Source organism: Cardiocondyla obscurior, linkage group LG25 (genome assembly GCF_019399895.1).
Source record: "Cardiocondyla obscurior isolate alpha-2009 linkage group LG25, Cobs3.1, whole genome shotgun sequence".
NCBI classification, from domain to species: Eukaryota; Metazoa; Arthropoda; class Insecta; order Hymenoptera; family Formicidae; genus Cardiocondyla; species Cardiocondyla obscurior.
Window position 1 is genome coordinate 2,001,573 of NC_091888.1, and position 23,900 is coordinate 2,025,472.

The 23,900-nt window shown below is 48.9% G+C and overlaps 1 protein-coding gene across 2 annotated transcripts in view; it reads right to left on the reverse strand.

Annotated features, from left to right (window-relative positions):
- LOC139111817 (death-associated protein kinase related) overlaps positions 1-23,900 on the reverse strand; it is an 89,897-nt gene that overhangs the window by 14,909 nt on the left and 51,088 nt on the right. For both annotated transcript variants that reach the window (XM_070672343.1, XM_070672344.1), the window contains 2 exons: positions 7,004-7,216; positions 6,475-6,613 (listed from right to left, as the gene is read on the reverse strand). In XM_070672343.1, the coding sequence (XP_070528444.1) occupies positions 6,475-6,613; positions 7,004-7,216 (352 nt within the window). The remainder of the gene's footprint in view (positions 1-6,474; positions 6,614-7,003; positions 7,217-23,900) is intronic.

Below are 23,900 nucleotides of genomic sequence, written 5' to 3' on the forward strand. Positions count from 1 at the left end.
AGCGAGCACGTGAAATTGTGACAAGCACTAAAACGTGACGCAATTACTTAGACAGCACTTCATTACGGGAACGCCATTCGCTTTTATACCATGTCGCGCGCGCTTCGCGATTTTCTTCATTGTTCCAAATGTGTCTCGGCGGAACAAACGAGCGCGGATGTCGAAACTTCGGAGCGCGCGCTTTATCTCCTTGCAGGCTACTGACTTGATATTCAGTCAGATAGAACACGTAATACCAACGTAGATGTTAGGATAAACACCGAGGACAAAGAACGTTGTAATATTATAATTACCGAAGAAAAAGCAGATTGACTTGAATTAAATAAAATATTAAAATCTCCTTAATTCACGAGTATCTGTTGTCTTTATGATTTCTACTGTGCAATAAAGGAAAATAGTATATGCTCGCAACGAAGTATTGACGCTAATAACGTTTTGTAAACGCACATAAATAGTATAGATTATTGCTAGGACAATTAGATTCGGTTAGAAAGAGAAAGAGAGGACTTGACGCTTAAGATTAGCTTCTGCCTCCTCATGGGCCGTCGCTCTTGGCCAACCAAGTCCGCGTCTTGCGACATGTAAAAGGCCACTAATTGACCGAGAAGTGTGACGATAAGCAACAAAAAAAAAAAAAAAGAAGGTGCGAGTAAATGCTCCAAAGTCTCGGTCTGTCACGCGGTGAAAGGATTAGCCGTCTGTTAAAGAGTGCGCTAATTGAGAGTCCTTGGTGGACCGCAAAGTAATTTCGAGACGTAAGATGCAAAGGAAACGTTAATTTTCGACTTCTACAGAGGTGAAAGTCACAGCCGTTATATATAGATATAATAATTATGTATATGTGTATATACACGTATAAAATAGCGTGGTCCTCTTTTGACGCGAACTTGGCAACTCGCTATTCGGCGCCGATTTTATCGCCGATATTATTACACGTGTCTATTATTAGCGGGCGGTAATATGCGCGGCCCGACACGCGACTTGCCCACGTTTATCATCGCCCTGGCGATTTGTTGCTCGAATAAACAAGTCGTCGGCGCATTAAATCCGCGTGGCGAATATAACTGCATCTACCGAATAACACGCGACTGAGATCGTTGTGAGGATTGCACCGAGCGGGGCGACCTATTTGTTGCGACGTTTGCGATCAAGAGAAAAATACTCCGTCGTCGAGAGAGAGAGAGATAGTCGAGTACAAATAACAGCGATGCGAAAATAACAGATATCAACGACGAGATCACTTTCCTCTGATCTCAATTTCGGGACTTGGACGCGACGGTTTGGAGATTCTTGAGGAATCTTAAAAAATACTCGTGAATTATTGCAAACGTTATCAGTCGTTCGGGTCGGATGCGCTCTTTTTCACGGTTCGTTATATATATTTCTTCAGTATCTTCCGCAATACGGCAATTAAAAAATTGTGAATAAAGGCCTAGGTCGACCTCTCAGCATCGCGAAAAGGAAGGCTTCCGTATTCGGACGGTATAAAGTGGAATTCCACCCTGCGGTACGCGGTGCAGAATTTTTATAGGTATTTTACGACCGCCGCCGTATAGATTTCACGGGCAAATGCACGAGCCATATTTCCCATTTTTGCGAGCTGCCGTTTGATAGAGCGTGCCCTCAGCGCGAACTGACCGCTTCTGTCTATTCTCGAATCGACGGGCGGGCATTCCGCGGCTAGAAACGGCCGTCCGCAAAGGATAAGCCGCAGAATGGATCGCGAAGCTGCATAACGGGAACGACTGTTTTCCCACAAATGCACGCGAGTTCTCTCGAAAAATTAAAGAAAAAAAAAAGGAAAAAAAAGGGACGATAGAAATTCTCGACGTTGCGGTGCAGTCAGATAAAACTATAAATTGTAACGTCTTCTTCTACTTCTTTTTAAAAATAAAATTAGGATGTAAAAACGCGGATTACAGACGAGCTCTCTCGTTTCATTTGTCTACGTGACCGCGTCTCCGTTCCTCTAATTAATATTTGCCAACGTTTCCCGAGGTGATGGATGTGCGTGAGTAACGTTTCGAGCCAGCTCATCGCGGCGGAATGCAAAACGGAGCATCAGGATCGGGCCGGCGGGCTCTGGGAAAGCGCGGGAACATATGGACTGGCCGCAATTAACGCGGTTTCGCCGTGCAAATTCTCGAATTTGCACGGCCGGCGGACGCCAAGCTATTTCGTCGCGCGGTGTTCTCGCGAGGCCCTTTCTGCGGCGCGTCGCGCGCGTCGACGGATATAGCTGCTCCGTTTCGAGCGCGGTGAACTAGCACGGTGTTGAGGCCGGCTTTAGAACACCGGCGCCCGAAAGTTCGTGGCCGCCGGCCAAGCGGGCCCCCTTGGACCCCGGCCAAGGAATTCCCGTATGCATTTTTCCATTCATAACCGCGAAATCTATATTTGGCCGCGGCGTATCGCGCGAATTCGTGGCACGGCGTTATTTTTAGGATGAACTCGAATGCGCTCGTTAACTTATTCGTCGGCCAATTGCCTTTCTCGGTCGGCGTTCCCGCAGGCCGCGCATCTTACGTTTCGGGCACGTAATAACCCCCGCGAAACCATCAGATCCGTTTTTACTGCGAATAAAGGATTTAATTGAGGCCGAATTGTTTACCGAAATTAATTCGAGCTCGCGCGAGATAACGATCGTTGCATAGCAACTGTTACAAAAGATTTTATATATGGATAAATGATAATAGCGACGGGAGAGAGATAAGATGGAGCCCCGATTTCGCAACAATCTACGGCGCGTCTCGGAGGGCGTTCGTAAAAATTCCACGAGATTGCATCTTGTTACGCGAGCGGCCGCGAGCGAGCTCGTATACAAATGTCGCATCGAGGTATCCGTAAAAGCTGCCCATATGTCTCTTTATGCATTTGCCGTGGTGCACCAACGGTGCAACGTATACGTTTGAAAGAATTTTACGGCGCGTTATATGCGTTTTGATGCGCCGTCGCATGGTTGGTGAGCAAAAGCGCGCGATTCGCTGCGACGTGTAATATGCAAAATCGATGCGCCGGTCTTGGCCAGCTTCCAAGGCATATCGGCTGTCGAAGCCGCGTTGTCGGCTTATTTTTCACGGCATTCTTGAATGGTCGCGCGAAAAATAAACACCGCCCGCTCTCGCGGGTCAATGAATCGAAAACGCCGCCGGAGTGCACATCTGAATAACGATGATTCACCGCCCGTCGAGAGCAGAGACCACGTCTTTCCTAATATGCCGGCTAATTAGTCACCGGCTCTCCTCGAGTCGCGATTCGAAAATGTCGGCTTCTGCAAGTCGGTTCTCTCGGGACTCGAAACCTGTTTATTGCGATCGAGGTGCTGAAATTGCGTAGTTGCGCCGCAATAACGCACGTATCATTTACGCGCGAAATTATCTTATCAAGTTCGAAAACAGCGATATCAGAGTGACTTCGTTTCGATACGTAATCGTCGGCTTTATCGCGCCGGCACAGGATCGATAAGACGCTGCAAAGGTCAATACGAAACGGGCGATATTCCGCGTGACTGCTGAGAGAGAATAAAATCTCAATTATCGTGCAATCGATGGCAGTAGGCCGCGAATCTCGTAAATCCCGTGAAACGAGGCGAAAGACGTATATTTATCAGTCGATGTGATGAATTGACGCGGTTAACGCGAATCCGCGAGAGTAATTGGGTTGTATAACTGCCGTTGTCGTCGTTACGCGAGCCACGTTAAAAAGGAGATTTAAGACCGAGAGGTGGAAGTCTGAAACGCCCGTGAGAGCCCGGCAAGTGCGTGTCGCCCCGTTGAAACATTATTAATATGACTCGCTCGCCTTGGCTCACCCATATCGATCACGCCGATAATCGATAAAACGCGTATTTCGCGTACCTACGCGCGTGCACGTGAGCGCGATGTGCAAATCGCAAACTGCAAATCCTCGCTGCTAAATAGGAAAGACTGGTTGTCAGCCAGGGAGGCGACGTCACGCTCGCATAAAGCTCATCGTCGGAACCCTCCCTCGCGAATCTGAGATGGAATTAACGTTACCGCGCTCGTCGCTTTCTTATTTTCGTCGGGCGACACGCGACGCACGCAACAATAAAATGACGGAGCACACGAAAATTAAAATGAAATTTATTCCCGATCGCCTGCCACAATGGGACGCCAGGCGCGATAAACAAGTTTATTTTTAGCCCCCGCGTGAGGATCACCCGTTCGAAAATATTAAACGGGTCTCCGCGGCTCAATTGCGTTCTTTATGGATCATCGTTTGGTCCCTCGGCGTCGAACCAGTTTATTCCCGGTCGGCCAAATCCACCCGCTCGGGATCAGCCCAAGGCACCGTCTTGATCAAGCGATTTTTTTTTTTTTTTTTAACGAAACGCCGCTTGAATGACGGCGGCTCCACCGTGGCGAGAAATTATTTTTACGCCCGCGGAAAAGTCTCACAGGGAGGGTACTCCGCGGCTCGACGCGGAACGCCACGTCGAGACGAACAGCGGCGAAATACGAGAGGCTATTTCCGTACAGACGCCCGCAACGACGCGTACAAAAATATTTCACGGGACAGAAACGTCTCATTCCCGTCCATTTCGCGGGAGCATTCCATCGCCGTGAGCTGTTTCCCGGCGTTTCGTAGACCGCGCACGTGTTCGCGGTGTTATCGATTCCTCGATAGAGCGGCCTCGCCGATCTCCGGAAGAGGAGTATCATCGGGAGAGAATTACGGCGGGATTCAGAAACGTCGAAGAAAGAGACGCGTAGGATTCGGATGAATCATCGAGGACTGCGATCTATTTTCACGTCTTCCACCGCAAAGTGTCAGGTGACATAACGGCACGTCTAACGCAAGACTGATTTCAAATGCCCCATCTGTTCCTTTGTCCCACGGTGGAATTTGCATACGCGCACGTGCAAAGGTATGCACGTGCGAAAATGCGCGCGTAAAAAAAAAAATTTCTGCGCGCAGCTCGACCGACAGAATCACGTTCGCCAGCAAAGAACAGAAGACAAAAGCCATTGCGCAATGAAAAAAATGTTCAACATATTACCCATTATTTAACTTGTTTCTTTAACGGAATTCAAAAAGCGTTTCGCGAAGTTATGTGCTTCCGGCAAATTGACTCGTCGAGAAAATATACAGGAAATAATACTTCTCATCTTACGAGGCATGTTTTTGTTTCTTTTTTTATTTGACAAAATGGATTACGTGCAATCGTATTGTTTTTCAATCGGTAGGAGTGCGTTTCCGCGAAAACGTAATAAGATACACGGCAGGCGTATCGAGGAAAATAATGTCCTGCTCTCGCCGGAGACATCGAGAGGTTTATCTGTCTTGCGAAACATACCGCGTCAGGCAAGGTGTATGTATACCGTTGGCGCACAGGAATCGCCCCTGATCAGCCGATTTGGCAGAGAGAACAGTCGCGCACGTAGGCGTTTACATAACGATTTAGGTCGATCGTGCGGATCGCGACACGGAACGCGCGCGGCCCCGGCAGCTGAGAAATTGCCAGAGACGCCCGAAATGTCGTCGCTCCTTTGCCAGAGAGTTTCTTTCTCGCGATACGTCTTGTCGCGAGATTCGGCGCGATAAAAATGTTCTGGCCGCGTTTTCGGAATTATTTCGCATTTGCCAACGCTTTCCGGAAAAAAAACAAGAAAAAAAAACGATAAAAAGAGCTGAAGAGGCAAAGAAAGAGCGCGATAAATCAATTCTTTCTCTCAACACGATGTTTTCACCGATAAGGCTCAAGCTACCGGTGCATCTCTCTCTCTCTCTCTCTCGAAACATCATTCTGCACAAAAATTATCTTTATCGCATCGAACTAATCAGCTGACTCTCTCATATTATTGTTTCCACCGTGATAATTCGTGGTTGCCTGTCGCGCGCGAAAGATGCCTCGGGTGAAGTCCTCAGTTCTTCGCGCGTCGGAAAAACGAGATAAGAATTATTTGCACGAGCGACAATCTCCGCTCGTTATCATGCCTCGCTGTTATTTTTAACGTCTGGAGATATACTCAAGGAGGTGAACCTCGCTCGCGTTTTCCCGGGTTATTCCCAATCTTTCGAGTCGCAAAAACCAGCGCCACCCGGAGGGAATTTATTGTCGCCAATAAAATCGCGACGCGTAGATGTTATTATTGCGAGCAATGAACCGCCAGAAGAATTATCTGCCAAATATGTTTGGCAGCGATAAATTTTAAATTCACACTCGAACCCAGGGAGACATTACTCATAATTGAAAATTATAAGCGTTATTAAAAAAAAAAAAATTAAAAAAAAAATAATAAAAAAGGAACTGCAGAACCGAATATAATTGGATGAATAACGTACTTTTCTCAGAAGAGAAAGCATATACTGAACCGTAGATATATTTATGTCCTTTGACCGCATGCATTACGAACGTTAGCAGCCACACCTTCGCCATATAAATATACGGTGTCGCGGCGTTAGGTCTGCCTGCGTCAAGCAAACAGTGTCCGAGTGTTTGAAAACACTTACCTTGATGTCGAGGTGAGCTACGTTCAGGGAATGCAGGAAAGCTATCCCGTCCAAAATCTGCTTCAACAGTCTGGCGACTTGCCGTTCCTCTGGAACCTCGTCCCGGTCGAGTATCATTTGTAATTCACCGCCAGGAGCCCTGTCGCAATAAACATTATCTGGTCTCACAACTTGCGCAACATTTTTGCATTTAGCGGGTGCTTTCTTTGCGAAAGGCGATTTGTTCCGTAAATCTATTCAAATGCACGGTGACGTTCTCGCTTAAATCGCGAACCAGCATATTTTTATTCTACCTTTTTAACGTTTCGCGGCAGTCACGGAACGTGCAAAGTTACACGTCATTGCCTATCGTACAACTTTATTTCGTTTCTTCGCGCGGAATAATCTGAGCCGATAAACTATCTTTTATTGCCCGCGATAAACGTTTGGATCACGCCGGTCGATAAAAGTTGTTTCACGTTCGATTCGTGGAATATGTCTAAGACGACTCGACCGACAACAGGCGACGGAGAAACGTCCTTGTACTTACAGCTCGAGGACGAGCACCATCTCGGTGTTGGTCTCGAAGACCTGATGAAGGGAGACGAGACGAGAACAATGGGCCGCGGCATCCAGCACGGCGACCTCGTGAAGCGCTTCCGCTCTGAGCTCCTGGGCTCGCCGTCGCTTCCTTAGAAACTTGGCGGCCCACTGCCTGCCGCTGGATCTCTCGCAGCATCTTCTCACCGTTGCGTATTTACCTCTGAAAAAAAAAAAAAAGAAAGAAATGTTAATTTTAATGCACGAAACGTGAAATCGAGGTGGCGGGACCCCGAGAAGTAAAATGTAATGGACGTATAAAACGTAACGACAGCATTTGTAATTTAAATTTGCAATGTTTCAGAGGGGAGCGGTTACCCAAAGATAACGTTTCGCAATTTAATCAATCGTCTTCATCGCGACGGGAGCGTTCGTTCATTAAAACATTAATTGCGCGAACGTTTCAGTCCCGGACGGGGCGAATATAATTGAATTTCATAACTTTGGGTAATCGCGGACTTTATAAACGATCGACGTGTGTACCCGTGCATCACCGACGATTGCTATAATTCGTTTCCTCCGGCCGACTTCGCTAATAAAGATATTAGAAGAGGTAAAGGGTAAATAAAACAATATCGCACGAGGAAGTCGTACACCCGCAAAACGATCCGTCGCTTTCACTTTTTCCGTTAATAATAACGCGCCTCGTTCCTCCCTTATGCTTCCTTGATTACAGAGAGCGCGGCACGCCGAGTGATTTTCTTCACGGAAAAGTCATCTTTTTGCCATTTCGCTGCTTCAGAGGATTACGGCAGCCGTGTACTTGAGACTCGTAACATTTCAAAGCGACTCGTAATACCGAATCCGACGATGTCGCGAAACGTTCCAATTTTTTTTTTTTTTTTTTTTTTTTTTCTCATGACTCCGTGTCGTAAATCGAAACGGGATGACAAATTGTAGCCACGAATTGGAAACCGAAATTGACCCGCGGAATTAAACGCTTCCGTATAACGTAACCGGGGCATTGCGATTGATTGCGATATCGAAACTCACGGCACGATTGCGAAACTTGATCGGCAATTATACGGAGAGCCGAGGATGCCCTACATACAAAATGCACGTGTATATGCACAGGGTGCACCTAAAACGTGAAATCGAACGGATTAAATCGGCGCAGCGTAAAATGTGACGCAGCGCGAACGTGAATTGTCGAAGAAACGAACTGCTCTGTAATCGAGTCTAATAGCACGAACGGCACGCAATAAAACTGTTATCAGTTTAATATCAGACGAGCTTACGTAAGAATTACGCACAATTCTCGCGGCTCGGAATTATTATACTCGTAAGCGCAGTTGTTCGATAATAAAATCATCGACGTGTCCTCGAGACTAGCTTCGATTTGACCCGACCCTCAATTTTCCCCGAGTCGACCTCGCCGAGCAAGGCGTCGATTTTCACAAGGATGACGCAAGCATAACGGTATCGAAATTTGAGAAATTTCTTTACGAAACATTGCGCAAAAATGTTGGCGTCGGACGAGGGTGTCGAAGGGAGGGAGCGCGCGAAATATTATCCCACGCGAGCGCGAAGCGAGCGCGTAATCCGACGATCTAACAACCGCTAGAAAGTGTGCTCGCTGGGGCAATGCACCTATGCTCACGGGCCTAAATTCGAGCAGCGGCAGTGAAAGCACTTGTGCGTTTATTACGTAAAGAGCTTGGCCACTTAAGGAAGTGCCGCGTACATTCCTCGGAAGCGGTGTGCTTTGCCAGCCGATAACGGTCACGAATACGCGACACCCATTTTCCTGTCGCCGGATCTCGTTTCGCTTCGGCGCGGGTGCCGTAGTTTTCAAACGGCGTGACCGTTCGTCCCCGTTCCTTATGAAAGTGCGGCGCAGCCGTAAGAAGGATCGGCGAGGCGACGTGTGTAGATACGACTAACCGAGAGGGAAATCAATGCGCGTGGTGCACGACAAAACGTTTGCGTGGGAAGCGCCGGCCGTGGATTGCGTCCGGAGACGGGAAAGCGCGTTCGCTTAAGCCTTAAGGGAACGAGAGAAGGCGAACCCCGCGAGGGAAAATATTTTCGGAGTTCCGTTAAAGGCAACGTGAGAGATGGTCACCGGGTCAAGGGATAGATGGTACACGAAAGAGGCTCTCGCTCGACAGGCGTCAAAGTAAGCATCATTAGTGGCCATTGTATCACGCGGCGGTATCCCACAGAGCGAGAATGGAATGGAAGTTGGAATGCCGCATCAGTATTTCTTTTCTTCGTAATTTTTTTTTTTTTTTTTTTCTCCGGGGGACATCACCACGCGCCACGCGCGAGAGCAAAAAGTTAACGATCAAGAGGTCAGAACGCGGTTAATGAATTTTAGAGTGAAAGATTTCCTGCAAAATTTATGCCGAATCGTTTTCTACTAAACCTGTTATCTACGTTCTAATTACCGGTTGTTAAAGGCAAATCTAATGTGCTTGCAAAGTGCCTAGTTGAGCGAAGAAGAGAGGAACGCCATAGTCGCGGTTACCGAGCACGATAGGAGCAGATGAAGGTCGACGATCGCGAAGCGATTTCGAGATTTCCTCTCTGCTCAATTAGCAATCTAATCTTTGACAGACGTCGCTTATCTCGCGAGTTTTATCGTTCCGCGCGACGGCTTCTCCCGCTCGGAGGAGCGTGTTGATCTTCACTAGCTCGCCTGCACTCCCAATAACGATTTAGCGCGTTAAGAGAAACGTAATTAGGCTGATAATTTTTTTTTCTTTTTTTTTATTCTACGAGGAAACACAGTTGAAACGTGAAACGATATCTGGAAATGTCGCGTTCCATCCGTGAGAGAAGACCGCGGAGATCGTATCGATTTCATCGCCGGGCGAGTTATCGCCGGACTATCTATACCAGTTTCTATGCCGTAAATATATATACACGCATTTAATCGGGAAAACACGTTCGAGCACCGTTACATCCGGCGATCGTATCGCGTATCGCAACTCCTCGCACGTCGCGAAAGGCATAATCACGATGACGCGAGAGAGGAGTCGCTAAACTCTCGCGGCGCAAACGACGGCCTTGACTCGTCGCATCAAAGTCCCTCTCCGCCCCGAACCGCAATGAGGAAAAAGGAGAGGCCACGGTGGGCGAGAGAGAATTCGCTTCCGCGAAAAACTGTCGCATCAGCGAGTGTGATAAACCATGGCGAATCGGGATATCAACGGCGGCGGATAAGAAGCCGCGTTCCAGGAAGGAGCGCTTACAATTTCCGTTCCTGTTTAATAGCCGCAACTGTAAATCCGGCGTCGCAACGTTGACAACGACGAGCATTATTATTATCATTATCGCAGCATCGTCGTCTAATGGTACCGTCGCACCTGAAGATCAGCGCGACGAACGGGAGCCTCGAGTTAAAACCACCGATTATTACGATCTCTGGTAATTCGTTCGCCGAAGAGACTTCTTCTCGCTGCTTCGATTAAAGACGGAATCTCCGCTTGCTCGCTCGCAGCGATCGGATCGAAACGACGCGGAGAATCGCCGCGAGAAACGACGGATATCGGTTCACGGCGAGGCCGTTAATTGCCATTTGCCACAAATTAATTTTCAAAATTATTCTAACTTGTTAATAACTTTGGATTGAGAATTTTATCTAATTGTCGATTCATTTTTTTTTTTTTTTTTTTTTTTACACGTACATTATTTCGGTTACAAAAACTGGACACAGCGGCTCTAACTAGCTTCCCTAAATGAATCGGCAGGTGTAATTTTTAAGCTTAGACCGTCGTGCTTTTTGTGTTGCGCACGAGCATCTGCAAGGCGGGGAATTAATCTAGCGAGTGGAAGTCGGCCGGGTTGCATAAATTTCAAAATTGTGATTCGACTTCTCCACCTGTCTTTTGCAGCTGCTATCTGACTATCATTGTGGATTTGACAAAATCTGTCTTACAAGCGCGCAGGTGAAATGCCTACAATATAAATAAAAAGATAATCTCGAAAAAGCTAACTATATTGTTTTTTCTTCTTGAAACAAAATCAGAAAAAGTATTAAATTTTTTATTTTATACTATTCGATATTGTTTTTAAGGTTGCTTTATTAACAAATTGATTCGAATGGGTGAAATCAACAATAAACGGGAAAGCCGCGTTACTTTAACGCACAGTCTAACGTGGAAATTGAAAAACAATTTCCCATTTCTTGCGTGCCGCGGCATCAACGTCGTGAAAACATCCTCGTCATCGCTCTGCCTTCGCCGGCTTCGAGTAGAACGTAATGACGAGATCGGCAAAGATGAGACGCGGTAATGAAGCCCTTTGTTGCCACGCATGAAGGCTCTCCGTGACGACCGTGGCTTGAAGAGGTTCGCGTTTTGCGAACGACTCTGTATCGTTGTACCCTTAAAATGTCGAAACATTTCCCGAAGAGACGCGCGAAAGCACATTTTATAGGCGTAGCCGACAGAAAAGTTCTAATCAACAGGCTCGAACACAACAAATTCAATCGTAATGCAATAAAGTATGATCGATTAATGAAAGACTGCGACTCCTATTAGTTGACACGCATCTATCGTGCAATATGCTGCGCACATTTATATATATTACAGCGAATTGCTGACGCAATTCAACGCCAGGCAGACTGCAATCGATTCGAACCGAAGACCTTCGATAGAGTCGACTATTTGTGACATTAATAGGGTCAACGCGTAATCCGTTCGAGCGAGATTAAGATTGCACCTCGTTACGCCGGCCAATAACCCGATTGAACGACGTTAGATTACGTTCGCGTGCGAGCAATAACGCCCGATTACGATTGGCGTTAAGTACCGATCTATTAATTGGCGAGCCGCTTTATTGCGATCGGCGTTAACGTCGATTCGATACCGACACCGTTCGCCTCAACCACGTTTTCACTTTACATACATAACCGCCTACTTAAGTGCAATCATTTATTATATAAAATTCAGAAGGCTACCTAAGAAAGTTAAATCGCGCATAACTGTCCCGAACTGTTTATCAACGCGCGTCGCGAATCTCGAAATCTTCCCACGAAGGCTTATTCTAGCCGGTTCCTCTCTCTCTCATTAAAGCCGCATCTGCCGCGCGGAGTGAAAACTCCCGTGATCTATTACAGGTGCACGAGGCTTGAGAGGTTAACCCGATTTCTTTCCACGAGGTCCTGCCCGAAGGGGGAGCGTTGCAATTCGCAATGCAACACTCCCGCCGTCATTAGCCTTCGGCTGGGTTCTCCGTCCGCGACGACGGCCAGAGCTCGGACGGGTGAAATCCGAGGAAAGTCACGGTCGTGACAGGCAGAAGGATGCGCCGAGGGCTCGGTCGGAGTACGATCGGACGGGTCGAGGTTTCCATCTCGTTCCTCTGCCAAGGTCACGGCTAAATACGCAGGCGTCATTAACCTTGACCAAGCATACTCGCCGTCGCTTCGCGTCGTCCGCGGAGAGATCCCACGAGGGTGATCACGCGTGAGCGGTCTTCGGGATCGTCTCATTAAAATCGCGGTTCAATTTTCTCCGGGAACAGTCGGGGAATCTCCGTAGATCGCCTCGCGCCAGATATTCGGAGATGCTTCCGTTGCAGCGTCGTCTAGACCGCTTAGGAAAGCCGGGAAAAGTGTTACCTTCCGCCGCGACGCGGCGAACGTTTCATTCCGCGGAATGTAATATCAATCAGCCCGAGCATACCGCAGATCTTATCGGGGTGCTCGCGCGCTCGCGCACCTTCCCATGGGAGCGCGATCTTTTCCTACGTTTACGAGTTTGTCGAGGAAAATATTCCCGCGGGGTTTCGCCCGACGCGGGAATTAATGCGTCCGTCGTGCGGCTCGTTCGCGACGTTACTCTGCATTTCCGCGGTGAAATCGTCGGTAGCGCAATTTCTCGTTCGGCGAGGCGCAATATATTTCAAGCGTCTCTAATTCCGAGCACAATTTATCGATTTTGTATGCGACGTGCGCCACATAGGAAATCGAATCTTGTACTTTCGCAAATCACTCCGCTCGCGGCATAGGAAGACGCGGCAAGCAGCGAATTAAGTTACTCGCTGTAATTAACGGCTATATCGCAGAATGGATAATACGTGTAATAAGAGATACTCTCGTAGTAAGACACGCGTCATTGCGCCTTCCCATCCCAAAGCGACTTGTTAACGAGAAGGAACGGTTATTTTCTTCCAATGTATCCCTTCGCGGAATGCAAAGGAGTGGAGTGCAACGTATATCGACGAGAGACGCCTGCGATTTCGCGAGAGCGGCGCTTCCTCAACGCGGTGTATCAATCGAGGCGAAATTAACGGCGGGAAACAACTGGGCACGGCTAACGCTATCAGAAGAATTTACCGCCGCGGATCAAAGATCGCGCGACGGTGCGACTCCGCCGTGGCCGTCGAGCGGCGGAAAAACTCGCGGAACGAGCGGTGCTCAATAGTCTGTAAAGTCTTTAATTTAGCAAACTCCCTTCTTCGATGTGCCGATCACCGAGCGGCGGCTTAAGGATCGGCGCGTAGCTAATGGCACCCGCGATCCTCCACGACCGCTTTTCACGAGCGCAGCGCGAAACGCCCCCTCATCTTTGCCGCCTACCCGTTGCACAGGGGAGAAGGTACGGGCACCGAAGAGCGGTAGCCGAGAGCGCGCTTAAACCCGGCGGCTTTAAGGATGAGAGCCCTCGCTTTTAAGGATGACCCCCGGCTAGCAAAACATCATCACGACTACCGACTTCCTCTTCGTCTTGGCGCTTCTGCCGCGTCTATCATTACCGTTCGGTCTGCCGAGTCGGCTGATCGATGCTCCGTGCATCCCACGGTTTACGGTTTCTTCCCGAAAAGCAACAGTTCACGTCCCATTAAAATTCATTGGCGATTTCGAAAATTGCACTTACGCGCGAGATACCTGCGCGATTCGCGAGCTGCGAGGTGGAGTATCCGTTCGTGTCCCGTGGAAGCCGCGGCATTCGTACACGAATCGCATTAGATCCGGATCGCACCGAGGGATTTACTCCGGCGCAAAACTGGATTGCGGCGCGGAACGTGAGGGACCAAGAAAGCAGGGCTAATCTCCCCCTCTTGGGGATCGCTCGCAAGCCTCCATCTCCGGGTTAGTCTCTATCTCTCTTAAGAAAAGTCGCCGCATCATTCCGCGCTACTATATTTACCGCGCATCTACCGATTTTTAACGACGTCCCGTGGCTTCCGTAAGAAGCGAAGATGGATCTCTAGCAGCTCGGGGCCCTTTTTGCGACGTTAACGTCATCAAGCGTCCGCCGGCATACCTGCGCGCCGGTAAGAAAGCGGCCTCTCCGAGGAGGTCCGATCCGCGCGCACACTTACGACCCCCAAGAAGCCCGAGGCTTTCCGAGAACCCAGAGGAAGGGAAAGGGGAGGAGGGAACTACCGTTCGTGCCCGCAGCGACGGAGGCCCAATTTTACGCCCCAGGAGCCAAGCCGACCGGTAGCCGAGGACCTAGCTAACACCTAGTTTTCTCTCGTCTCTTCCTTCTCTTTCTTCCGCGGAAACCATCAGCGCCAACGAGTGCTTTACGAGCTCTCCGAACCACGAAGAGAGTCGACCCCGTCGCCCCGAGGGAGGCTCGAACGTTCCGTTGTCGTGCCTCCGCGATCAAAGGAACTCGCGGTCGTTTCCCGTTTTCGCGGAACATCTCGCGGATTCGTTTACCTCGCGGTGGCAAATTGCGCCCGGGCTCCGACTCCCGATTTCGTTTTAACGGTTTTAACATACGCGTCGGAGAGCCTCTCGAGCGGAAGAAATATATGCCCGCTCTCGTACGACTTTCCGTTCCGACTGACCCTTTTTTCTGCTTACTTTGTTCGCGGCGCCGACCTAAATCGGCCCAGATCGATCTTCCTGTCGGAGAGAACACGAGCCCTTAATCGCTTTACTTTCGTTCACCGGCGGCTGCAAGTGCCTCACGCTTAATATTTAGTGACACAACAATACTTTCACGATGTTTGCCTCTCTTGAGCAGCGACACGGTAGTTATTATTTGCGAGTACCGTTTCTCACCGATATTTTTCGTGTCAGGGCAAATCTTAGGCCCGTATCGTGACTCGAAATTAAATTTGGCCATTGTAAAGAAAAAAAAGTAGCTAAACGAAATCAATATTGCTAGTGCATCGATCCCTCTGTAAGAAGAAAAAAAATCGATTTTAATCTCGCCGAGAATATATGACCGATATGTGACTTGAATTCTGCGGGCGGAATTCTTTCAGGTCGTGTAAACGGAAGCGTCTCGACAACGACTTAACGCGGTAGTCCCGCGGATGCTGTAGAAAGTACATACTTTCTCCGTAGCGTCTCTCGTATGGGTGCGTATGACTCGAGACGCGCATATTAAAGCGTCTCTCCGGAGAGATTATGTCGCTGCGCTCACGTGCGTGTGTGCACGGTCACAGGTGCAACTATGTGCACGCTTCTTGACGAGCGCTATCTCGCGCGTCATCTCTTCTCTCGCCTTTCTTTCTTGCGCGCCCACCGTCGCGGGGACAAAAATCAACTCGGACAGCTCCTGGGAAACGCCGGCCGATTTTATTGTCGAAATGTAATTAAGATACAAGAAAGCGCGGCATGTAGCGCTCATACATGTGTTATCGTAGAAACTCCGACGTGTCCCCGGGCGGTAAGAATTATAGACCGCAGACTACGCCCGACACAATGAGCGGGCTTGGTTATCTGATGGCGCGCAGCAGAAATCGCCTCGGTGCCATCGACTTGGCACGGCGAGCTAAATTAAATTCGATTCGCGGCGCTGAACGTTAACAAATTTTTTTCCCCCTCCCCACATTTCCAAATCGAACCACCGTGCCCTAATTGTCACGAGCGCGAGGTTTCCAGGCACCCGGCCGCGTATTCGTAATACGTAATTTCGAGCGGGAAGGAAAGTCCCGTTCCCACGAGCGCGCGGATTCACGGAGCGTGGCGCGTCTCTCAAATCTCCCTGCGGGCCCATTAAAACTGCGTGTACCACGTAGCGCGGATCAACGACCCCTTAGGGGTCAGGCACGCGGGGGCCCGTAGCGCGTTAACTGCCGGTTGCCCGCGGCGCGGTGCCGCCGCACCAGGAAATCGGCGCTGACGCCGGCGTCAGCATCCGCGTCGTTACGCGAGATAGGAAACTGCCGCCGCCATCGTCATCGTCCTTTAAGGCGTCCATTAGGCCTCCTAAGTGCTAAACATGCCGGCCGGTCCGTCCGACGACCCCTCCGATGACCAGGACGAACTTTTTTCTTTTCTCTCTGTCCCGTCGCCTTCTTCAGAATTCGCCTCCTCTTCTAAGCATCGCCGCTCTCGCTTTGTCCCCCCTTGTATTTTCTATCTTTCTCCGTTTCTCTCGTCCCGTCCCGCGCTCCCGCTATCCACCTCCCTCGCTTCTTCGAGGGTCATCGACATTGGCACACCGGGCGACATTGTGCGCGACCGCTACGTTTCCCGGGTCGCCAGGAGCGCGCTCGCTCTCGGCACGCATCTCGCGCCGGATAATACCCGGGCGGCTCCTAATCACGGGCGGGCATGTAAAATAAATTGTACAAATAGGCAAGTTCGCGCGGCCACGGTGATTACGGCCGCGGTGGAATACAACTCTCTCGATTTAACGAGACTGCCGTCGAGACGTCACGATTGTAACGCCCAGCGTCCATTAATAATTCCATGCCGCGCGGAATCGTTCCATAACGATTGCTCTTAATACCGCGGCGCGCAGGCCGCGGGACACATTGTTACACGGATCCTCGTTATCGGGCGCGCGCGTCTCGCTGAGAAAACAACCCGTGGTACAACGCTCGTCTCTTTGCGCGGGGCTTCGCAATTTCCGCGTCAGGCTGCTTCAGCTCTCGAGCAGCTCAGCTCTCAGCCCCCGAGCAGCAAATAGTCGATGGAGAAGAGTTTACCTCATTACATAGTCCGCAACGCGGAAACCGGAGCGACTTACTCCCCGGTCGCCATTAATTACGCCCGACCACGGCGGTAATTAAAGAAATTAGCGGATATCTAGGCACGGAGAGGAACGACGTCGCCGTCCCATCGGAGAGCTGCTCGGCCTGGCGCGCTCTCCTCCGCCGCCCTCTTCTTTCCTTCCATCTATCTCTCGGATGCAAATTCATTGTGCAACGAATGCAACGGCAGGCCTGGCGTCGGCTGCTAACGGAGAAATTCGTTCCAGTTGCGTTTTCTGCTCGTTAACCGATTACACAACGTTGCACAACAACGTCCTCTCCTCTCCTAGCTCTTTCATTTTGTTTCTTCTCTTCTCTTCTTTGAATTTGCACGTATCTCGCATCTATAACTCGTTTCCCTTATTCGACGCGCGCTAATCCATCAACGGTTCGCTTCCGCAGCTCTCGAAACGAAAGATTTTAAAGTCTGTCGGAGTATTCAGCTGAAAGATCCTTCAACGTGAAGCATTTTATATGGTATTTCTACTAACACTTTCTGTCAATAATATTATCTCTATATACGAGATACATGGAAGTCCGAAAATCTCTCGTTGTATTTTTTTGCATCGAAGACGCGTTCGGCGTCCGGTCAATTAGTTCTCGGATTTTAAAGAGAGAAGCCTTTAATTTAATTGACACGTTAACGCGCGTAAGAACTGTCGTTCATTCGTCAGCGAACAATAACTGTCTACCGAGTTCACCGAGCACGCAAGAAAGGTCGCTCAGCATCCGCCGGATATCTCGGGCTCTCGAACGAGCGCGAGAGTTAGACGAGAAAAATCACGACTGAATTTACAATTTAAGCCGTCAGCTGTCTCCTATTTCATCTAGAATTACTAGTGTAATGAAGAGACATCCTCGCGAGGATACGAGCCTAGAAAACTAACGGTCGGCAATCCCGAGTTGTGCTATACATATTTTTTTTTTTATTTTTTTTTTTTATTTTTATCTCGCTCTTATCTTTAATGTTAAACTGCTTCCTGCACGTCGTGTTTTTGTCTCTGCTTTATTTTCACGTTTAGTGGATAATATCACGCACTGCCGCTCGTATAGGAAGAAACTGACATTTGCATAAGTGACACGTCGCGCGTTACTTATTACGTAGTCACTCGCGGACGACACGTAGTGTCGAATGTATCGTGCTGCTCTGCAAAACTGGAAGTACGAAAAATCCACGGAAGATAATGTATCTAATTTTACCCCAGGTAGCCGCGCGAGCGTGTAGAAAGTAAGATACCCGAGCTTGGCTGTTCTACAAGACTGGTTTTGACGGGAGATTAATTGCATATCGTTGAAGCAATGGCGGCCGGCACGGCGTAATTACCCGGGTACGAATCGATGTTGAAAGTACTAAACGTATAATGAATACGGACTAGATAATTATAACGGCCTTTTATTTTCGATTCGTTCTATCGGAGGCGTTCGAAGTGGAGCACGATTATCCCACAAACCGTGATAAATCTCTTCTTCAACAGACGGATTAACTTGGTTGGTACGGGATGGGACAATTCCCGGCTCTCGTACTCGGTGCACGGCGAAAAGGGCAGAAAGGGCCGGGCATTCGCGTGCCATCTCGATGAGGAGTTGCGTCGTGACCTCTCCGGTCGCGCGTATGGTTGCACACGTGCACACGTCGCGGGAACGACCTGCGACGTGCAAGCGTACCCCGCAGCGCGAGAGGCCTTTCTAATCGGGGAGAGACACACGTCGGGGGCGAGCGCGAATTTACGAGCAACGTGCCGCGCGCGTCGCGTGCAGTTTTGCCGATCCCACGGATCCTGAAAATCATATCTCGTCCCGGGTTAATACTCGCGAGATCTGTGCCCGAGATACGAGACGCGCGGACCTGTTTCAACGCGCCGCAAAAGCGGAAGGAGATACAGCCTGGAAGCAAACGGAGTCAAGTAAATCTCGATCCGCGGCGTCGAATTCTTCCGCGAGAGGAAGATTATCGCGGACTTTTCGCTATGTAAATTCTACTTAGCCGCGTGATTCTTTCCGATTAAAGAATTGAAATGAAAATGCGGAGGAGTGCCCCGGGTGCGACTTAACCGCACTTGCGCTTCGGAGCGGTGCCCCGCCGTAAGCATCAGCGACAATGACTATTCTCTATTTCTGAGACAGGCTCGGGCATTAAACGTGATAGCGTTGGACAGTCAAGGATCGTTTCGTTGCGCTTCCTCGTCGTTATGAACGGACGCGCGAGCGTGTTTCCGTCGGAATCGAATGGGAGGCATTCGAGGCCGAGAATGACGACTGGCGAGTTAAATGCGTTGCCGCGAATCAAGCGGATACTTACAAAAGCCTCGTGGGTCGATCATCGCTCGTTAGCGCCATTGTGTCGTAAGACTGCGACGTGTGTGCCGCGTTACGCAACGCACGCACGCACGCACGCACTTGATACGCAGTTGGCTTGCGGCTCGCCAGGATCTACGCCGAGAAAAAGTGCGTCGGGTATCGCGTAGCGGTTGTTTTGTCTCCGCACGGCGCGACAAGGGACGTGTTCGTGTGCGCACGTCACTATTCGATTGATGATGGTGCCTCTTGCCGAGGCCTTTACGACGCTCACGAATACATAATTGAACGTAATTGAACGCCGCGGTGGAATAGTAACCTATTACGTGACGCCGTTAAAGGACTGCCTAATAGAACGAGTGGGGTACTAAACGCATCGGGAATTCTTATATCCCGGTTGGATGTCACAGCGATGGAAAATTAAATAAAACCGAATGACAAACTAATGACGGTTCTTGTACTTAATAAATACGTAATTGACATTGGAAACTCTCTGTTTCTCGAGAGAGAGAAAGTCATTTCTGCTACATGGAGCTTCGGGCCCACCTCGGGCGTTTTATAATAATTTATTTGCTAAAAGGAACAAATCACATCTCGTTACGCTCGTCTTAATGGCCGCCGTGTAATTTACTATTTGGCATTAAGATGCAGAATCGACTTTGTAACAGCCCGATAATTGGGCTGTCATTCACATTTTATTATTAAATATCATCGATCACACACAGCGATAATAAAGAGTTATCGGAATGTTATATTAAGCTCGTACAGTTGTCTGAGTTTCCTTTCACCGTAATTACAGCTGACGCGGGCATACCTCGCGACTAAAGACACACGTTTCTAATATATATTAAGAGAGCTGGTTCGGCGCATAGTCATGCGAACGTGACATCAATGAAACAGATCGATTACCCTTATTGCCGTGATGAAACAACTAAGGAGCCAGGGCTCCGCGAGATGACGAGATGAAGTCACACGATCGTTACGTTGTGTATGATCCGAACGGGGATCCACTTAACCTCCCGCGCCACAAATGGCGCAGACGGGTAATTTACAAAAAGTATTATCACGCAATACGTATTAAACTTTACATAATTCTGTAACGAATAACTTTAAGAAAATTACAGTTTCTCCGCGGTGAAACTATGTAATTTCCTCAACAGGCCTAGGAGATCTGTGGTCTATCTCGAGATACTATTGAGAGTCACATTACGTAGGAGACACGTGTGTCTGCGAACGCACAAAGGCATTGTTGACCCGAGCCGGGGGGAAAAAAAATCTCGCCAGTTGCGATCGCGCGATTGATCTACGGTCGTCTACGATTCCCCCCGCGGGAACGATCGGCTGTACGGGGACCGCGGTTAAATAAATAAAATCGTTCCCCTGGCAGGGAGAGACGGGAACGACGAGTCGATAGGGAGACGTTGAATGGCACTGGAATGGTAATTTTATAGGCAAGCTCGTTTTCCGCGCGGCGCGATGCACCGCGGCGCGCTCCGCTTGACCCTTGGCCTTAAAACCCCTCCTCGCAGCTTCCGATTCTTCACGGATGTCACGCTCGAACAAAGGAACGGCGAGGAAGACGAGCTCTCTTAAGTAGGCATTTGGATGCCGCGCACCGCTTCAGGGCCGCGCACGACGTGTAATCTGCATAGCGTAACTTTCGCTACGCGAGTGCGTGCTTTCGCGAAAGCCTTGACTCGCGGCGGCGCTCGTCTCTTTGTAATCAAATTCCGCGCCCGCAGAAAAAAAAGGCAGTTTCCCGCAAATACGGAGATCTCTTCTCCCCGAGGTCGTGTCGCCAATGACATCCCCGACCCGATCGCGCTTCCAAGGCTCGCATTCCATTTGAGATTCCCTCGGCTCGCGGAAAAACTCTCAAAGCAGTTGGATCGAGATCTAAAGTTTTTAAAGCGCACGCGGAATTATCGTCGAACATCCCGTCGTGGGTGAAGCTCAGCGAAGTTCTGGACTCGCGCGGCACCGGTAACCTCGAGGGAAAACGCGCGAGTTTCTCGCGAGAAAAATGCGGGGCGCGAGATCATCTTACCCGGCAGGCGCGGTTCATCGGCGACGCCAAGGACGGTGCCTCGTTAACGTTGCCGATTACACGCGGGCGATCGCTCGTCGTCTTTCCCGGCGCGGGGTAGAAATATCACGTGTGCGATGTCGTAACACTCGCGGTTATCCGGCCGACGTCGAGATAAGTTCCGCTGCGCTGACCGCAAGCCTCCCGTGTGAAGCGGCTCGAGATCTCGCGGAATGCGGCTGATCGGGTAAAAATGATAAAAGTCCCGCCCGACTGGGAAGAACTGGCTGCTGCCAAGCGTGCGCGTCAGACGAAGAACCTTATCCACGTTGCGTCGTTATGTTAACCGCGTAAATTATCATAAAAAAAAAAAAAAAAAAAACTTATGGAGATATGTTTCGAAATACAGACTACTTTTATCGCGAACGTGATTTACTGATCCGTTTGCCGGTTTATATTTAAAAGAAATGCGGAAGTATTCGTTTTATTGTCCAGTTGCAGTATTAATAGAAATAAAAGAACAAAAGAGTCGTGGTTTAATTATTAGATAATCGTTTCTCCGCTAAGATCATTTACTCTGTACTTTTTCTACGCTATCTGTACTCAGGCATTGATTATACGACGATTGTATAACTTTCCATTCCGTAACGCTGCCCGTGAAATAAGATACTCGTCAAGCGGATGCTGCGGAAGAGTAATTCTCCGCTGTTCCGCTGACGGAGCCGCGAGATCGCACGCGTCGAGGGCGGTATCGGCAAGATAGGCCTTCCGTCCGAGAAACTCAACATCCGCTTCTTGACCCCGGCTCTATTTGGCTTGCAAATGATACAGCTAGCCTAACCGCCACCTTGAAGAGATCTCGTTGTGTGCACAGCGGCGAAATGCGAAACGATGCTTGCGATTGAAATGTTTGCATTGATATAATCACTAAACGGCGGCTTTATCTCCAAGTATCGCGCGATTACCCATCCAAGTGAATACACTTTCAACGTTCGTAAAATTAAATTTAACGCAAGGTTCAGCTCGATATCAAACATTTCTCTTTCTGTGACGAAATAGAAGGCAATAAAAAAAATATAAAAAAAATAAAAAATATATAAAAAAATGATAAAAACAGCGTGAAAGACTTATTAGAATTTTTCGTTTGCAGGATCCGAAGTGTGGGGCTTCATCTCCGGAGCGTATCGAACAACACGACTCGAAATGCACAAAGGGTTAATTCGATCGTAACGCCGATCCGCGCTCGTACAGTCGTTCGCTAGTTCGCGCGCGCTCGCACTCGAGAGAGTCGTTCACCCGGCGCATGACCGAGCAAAGGATCTTAGACGAGAAAAGGAGGAAAATGAAGCCGGAGGAAACGAGAACGGGCCTGTTTTGCAAGCGCGGGGCGTTCACGGAGAAGGTTAAATATCATACGTAGTACCTCGCGCTCGGAGCGAAGGAGGCCGGCCACGCGCTCGCTCGCTCGCTCGCTCGCTAAATGATAAAGGCCGCGCGCGCGGCTCGACAAGACTCGGCTCGACTACGCCGGTGATTCGCGTGAAAGTTTAGTTATGCTCGGCCACCCGATAAAAATCGGCCCCGCGTGTGAGAACGCGCCGAGTGAACGCGTCGCGGTAGCCCAAGTCACCTGAGAGCGTTCATTCGCTCGCGCGAGCGATGCCACGCTCGAGAATTCCTTCCTCGACGTAAGAGAGCATTTCAAGATTTTTCGGTAAAAAAAAAAAATAAAAAAAATTTTTTTTAATATAAAAAGGGGAGGTTACCGAGAATTTCGCGATTCGACTCTCCTCGAAGATTACAACTTTATAAGAAAATGAATTTTTCCTCTTCGCCTTCGTGCTTTGAGATAAAATAAAAACGCGAAAACAGCGAGAGCCGGGTCTCGTTCCTTTTATTTCCCTGACGCATTCCGAGATCCGGCGCAAATAAAGGTATCGCGAATTCGCATTCGCTCGCGCGCGCGTAACGACTTGTGCCTTATCGTCGCGTGCCGATGCGCATTATTTCGTTACCGTGCTCTTGGCGAGAATCGCCGATAAGCACCCCGTGAAATTCCTTCTTTTCCAAGTTTCCGATCGCGTCTGTCGCATCCACTCTCAATTTCTAGGAATCGAACTCTTTTCATACAGAAAATCACGGCGCGATATATTCAACCGCTACGAGATGTTTGCGTCTTCCATTCGCGAGCGTCAATTACAAAGTAACGTTTTACAACATAAAGGATTGTAAAGACGTACTATTATGTCACGTTTGTCATTATATGAAAAATTCTTAATTAATTATTTATTCTTTACTGCAATTAGCATTAATCATACAGCATTACGACGTTAATAATTTACATTAAGAAAAGTAAACCTTTCAGAGGAAATCAGCATTTTTTTTCCTTTTTTTTTCTTTTAACGTAATTTTACGGCAAATATATTTATTCGGTTTTCATGTAAGCTTTTTAAACTCGTATAATGAGCTACTACAGCTTTCGCTTACCGTCGCAATATCTTAAACACTCGAAGAATTAATTTTTCGTGCAAAACGCGTGTCACAACTGTTTAACGAGTCGTTGCAAAATTGTCACGAGACCATTAAGAAATTTGCATTTGCGAGAATGGACCGATTAATTAGTCGGTGCCGC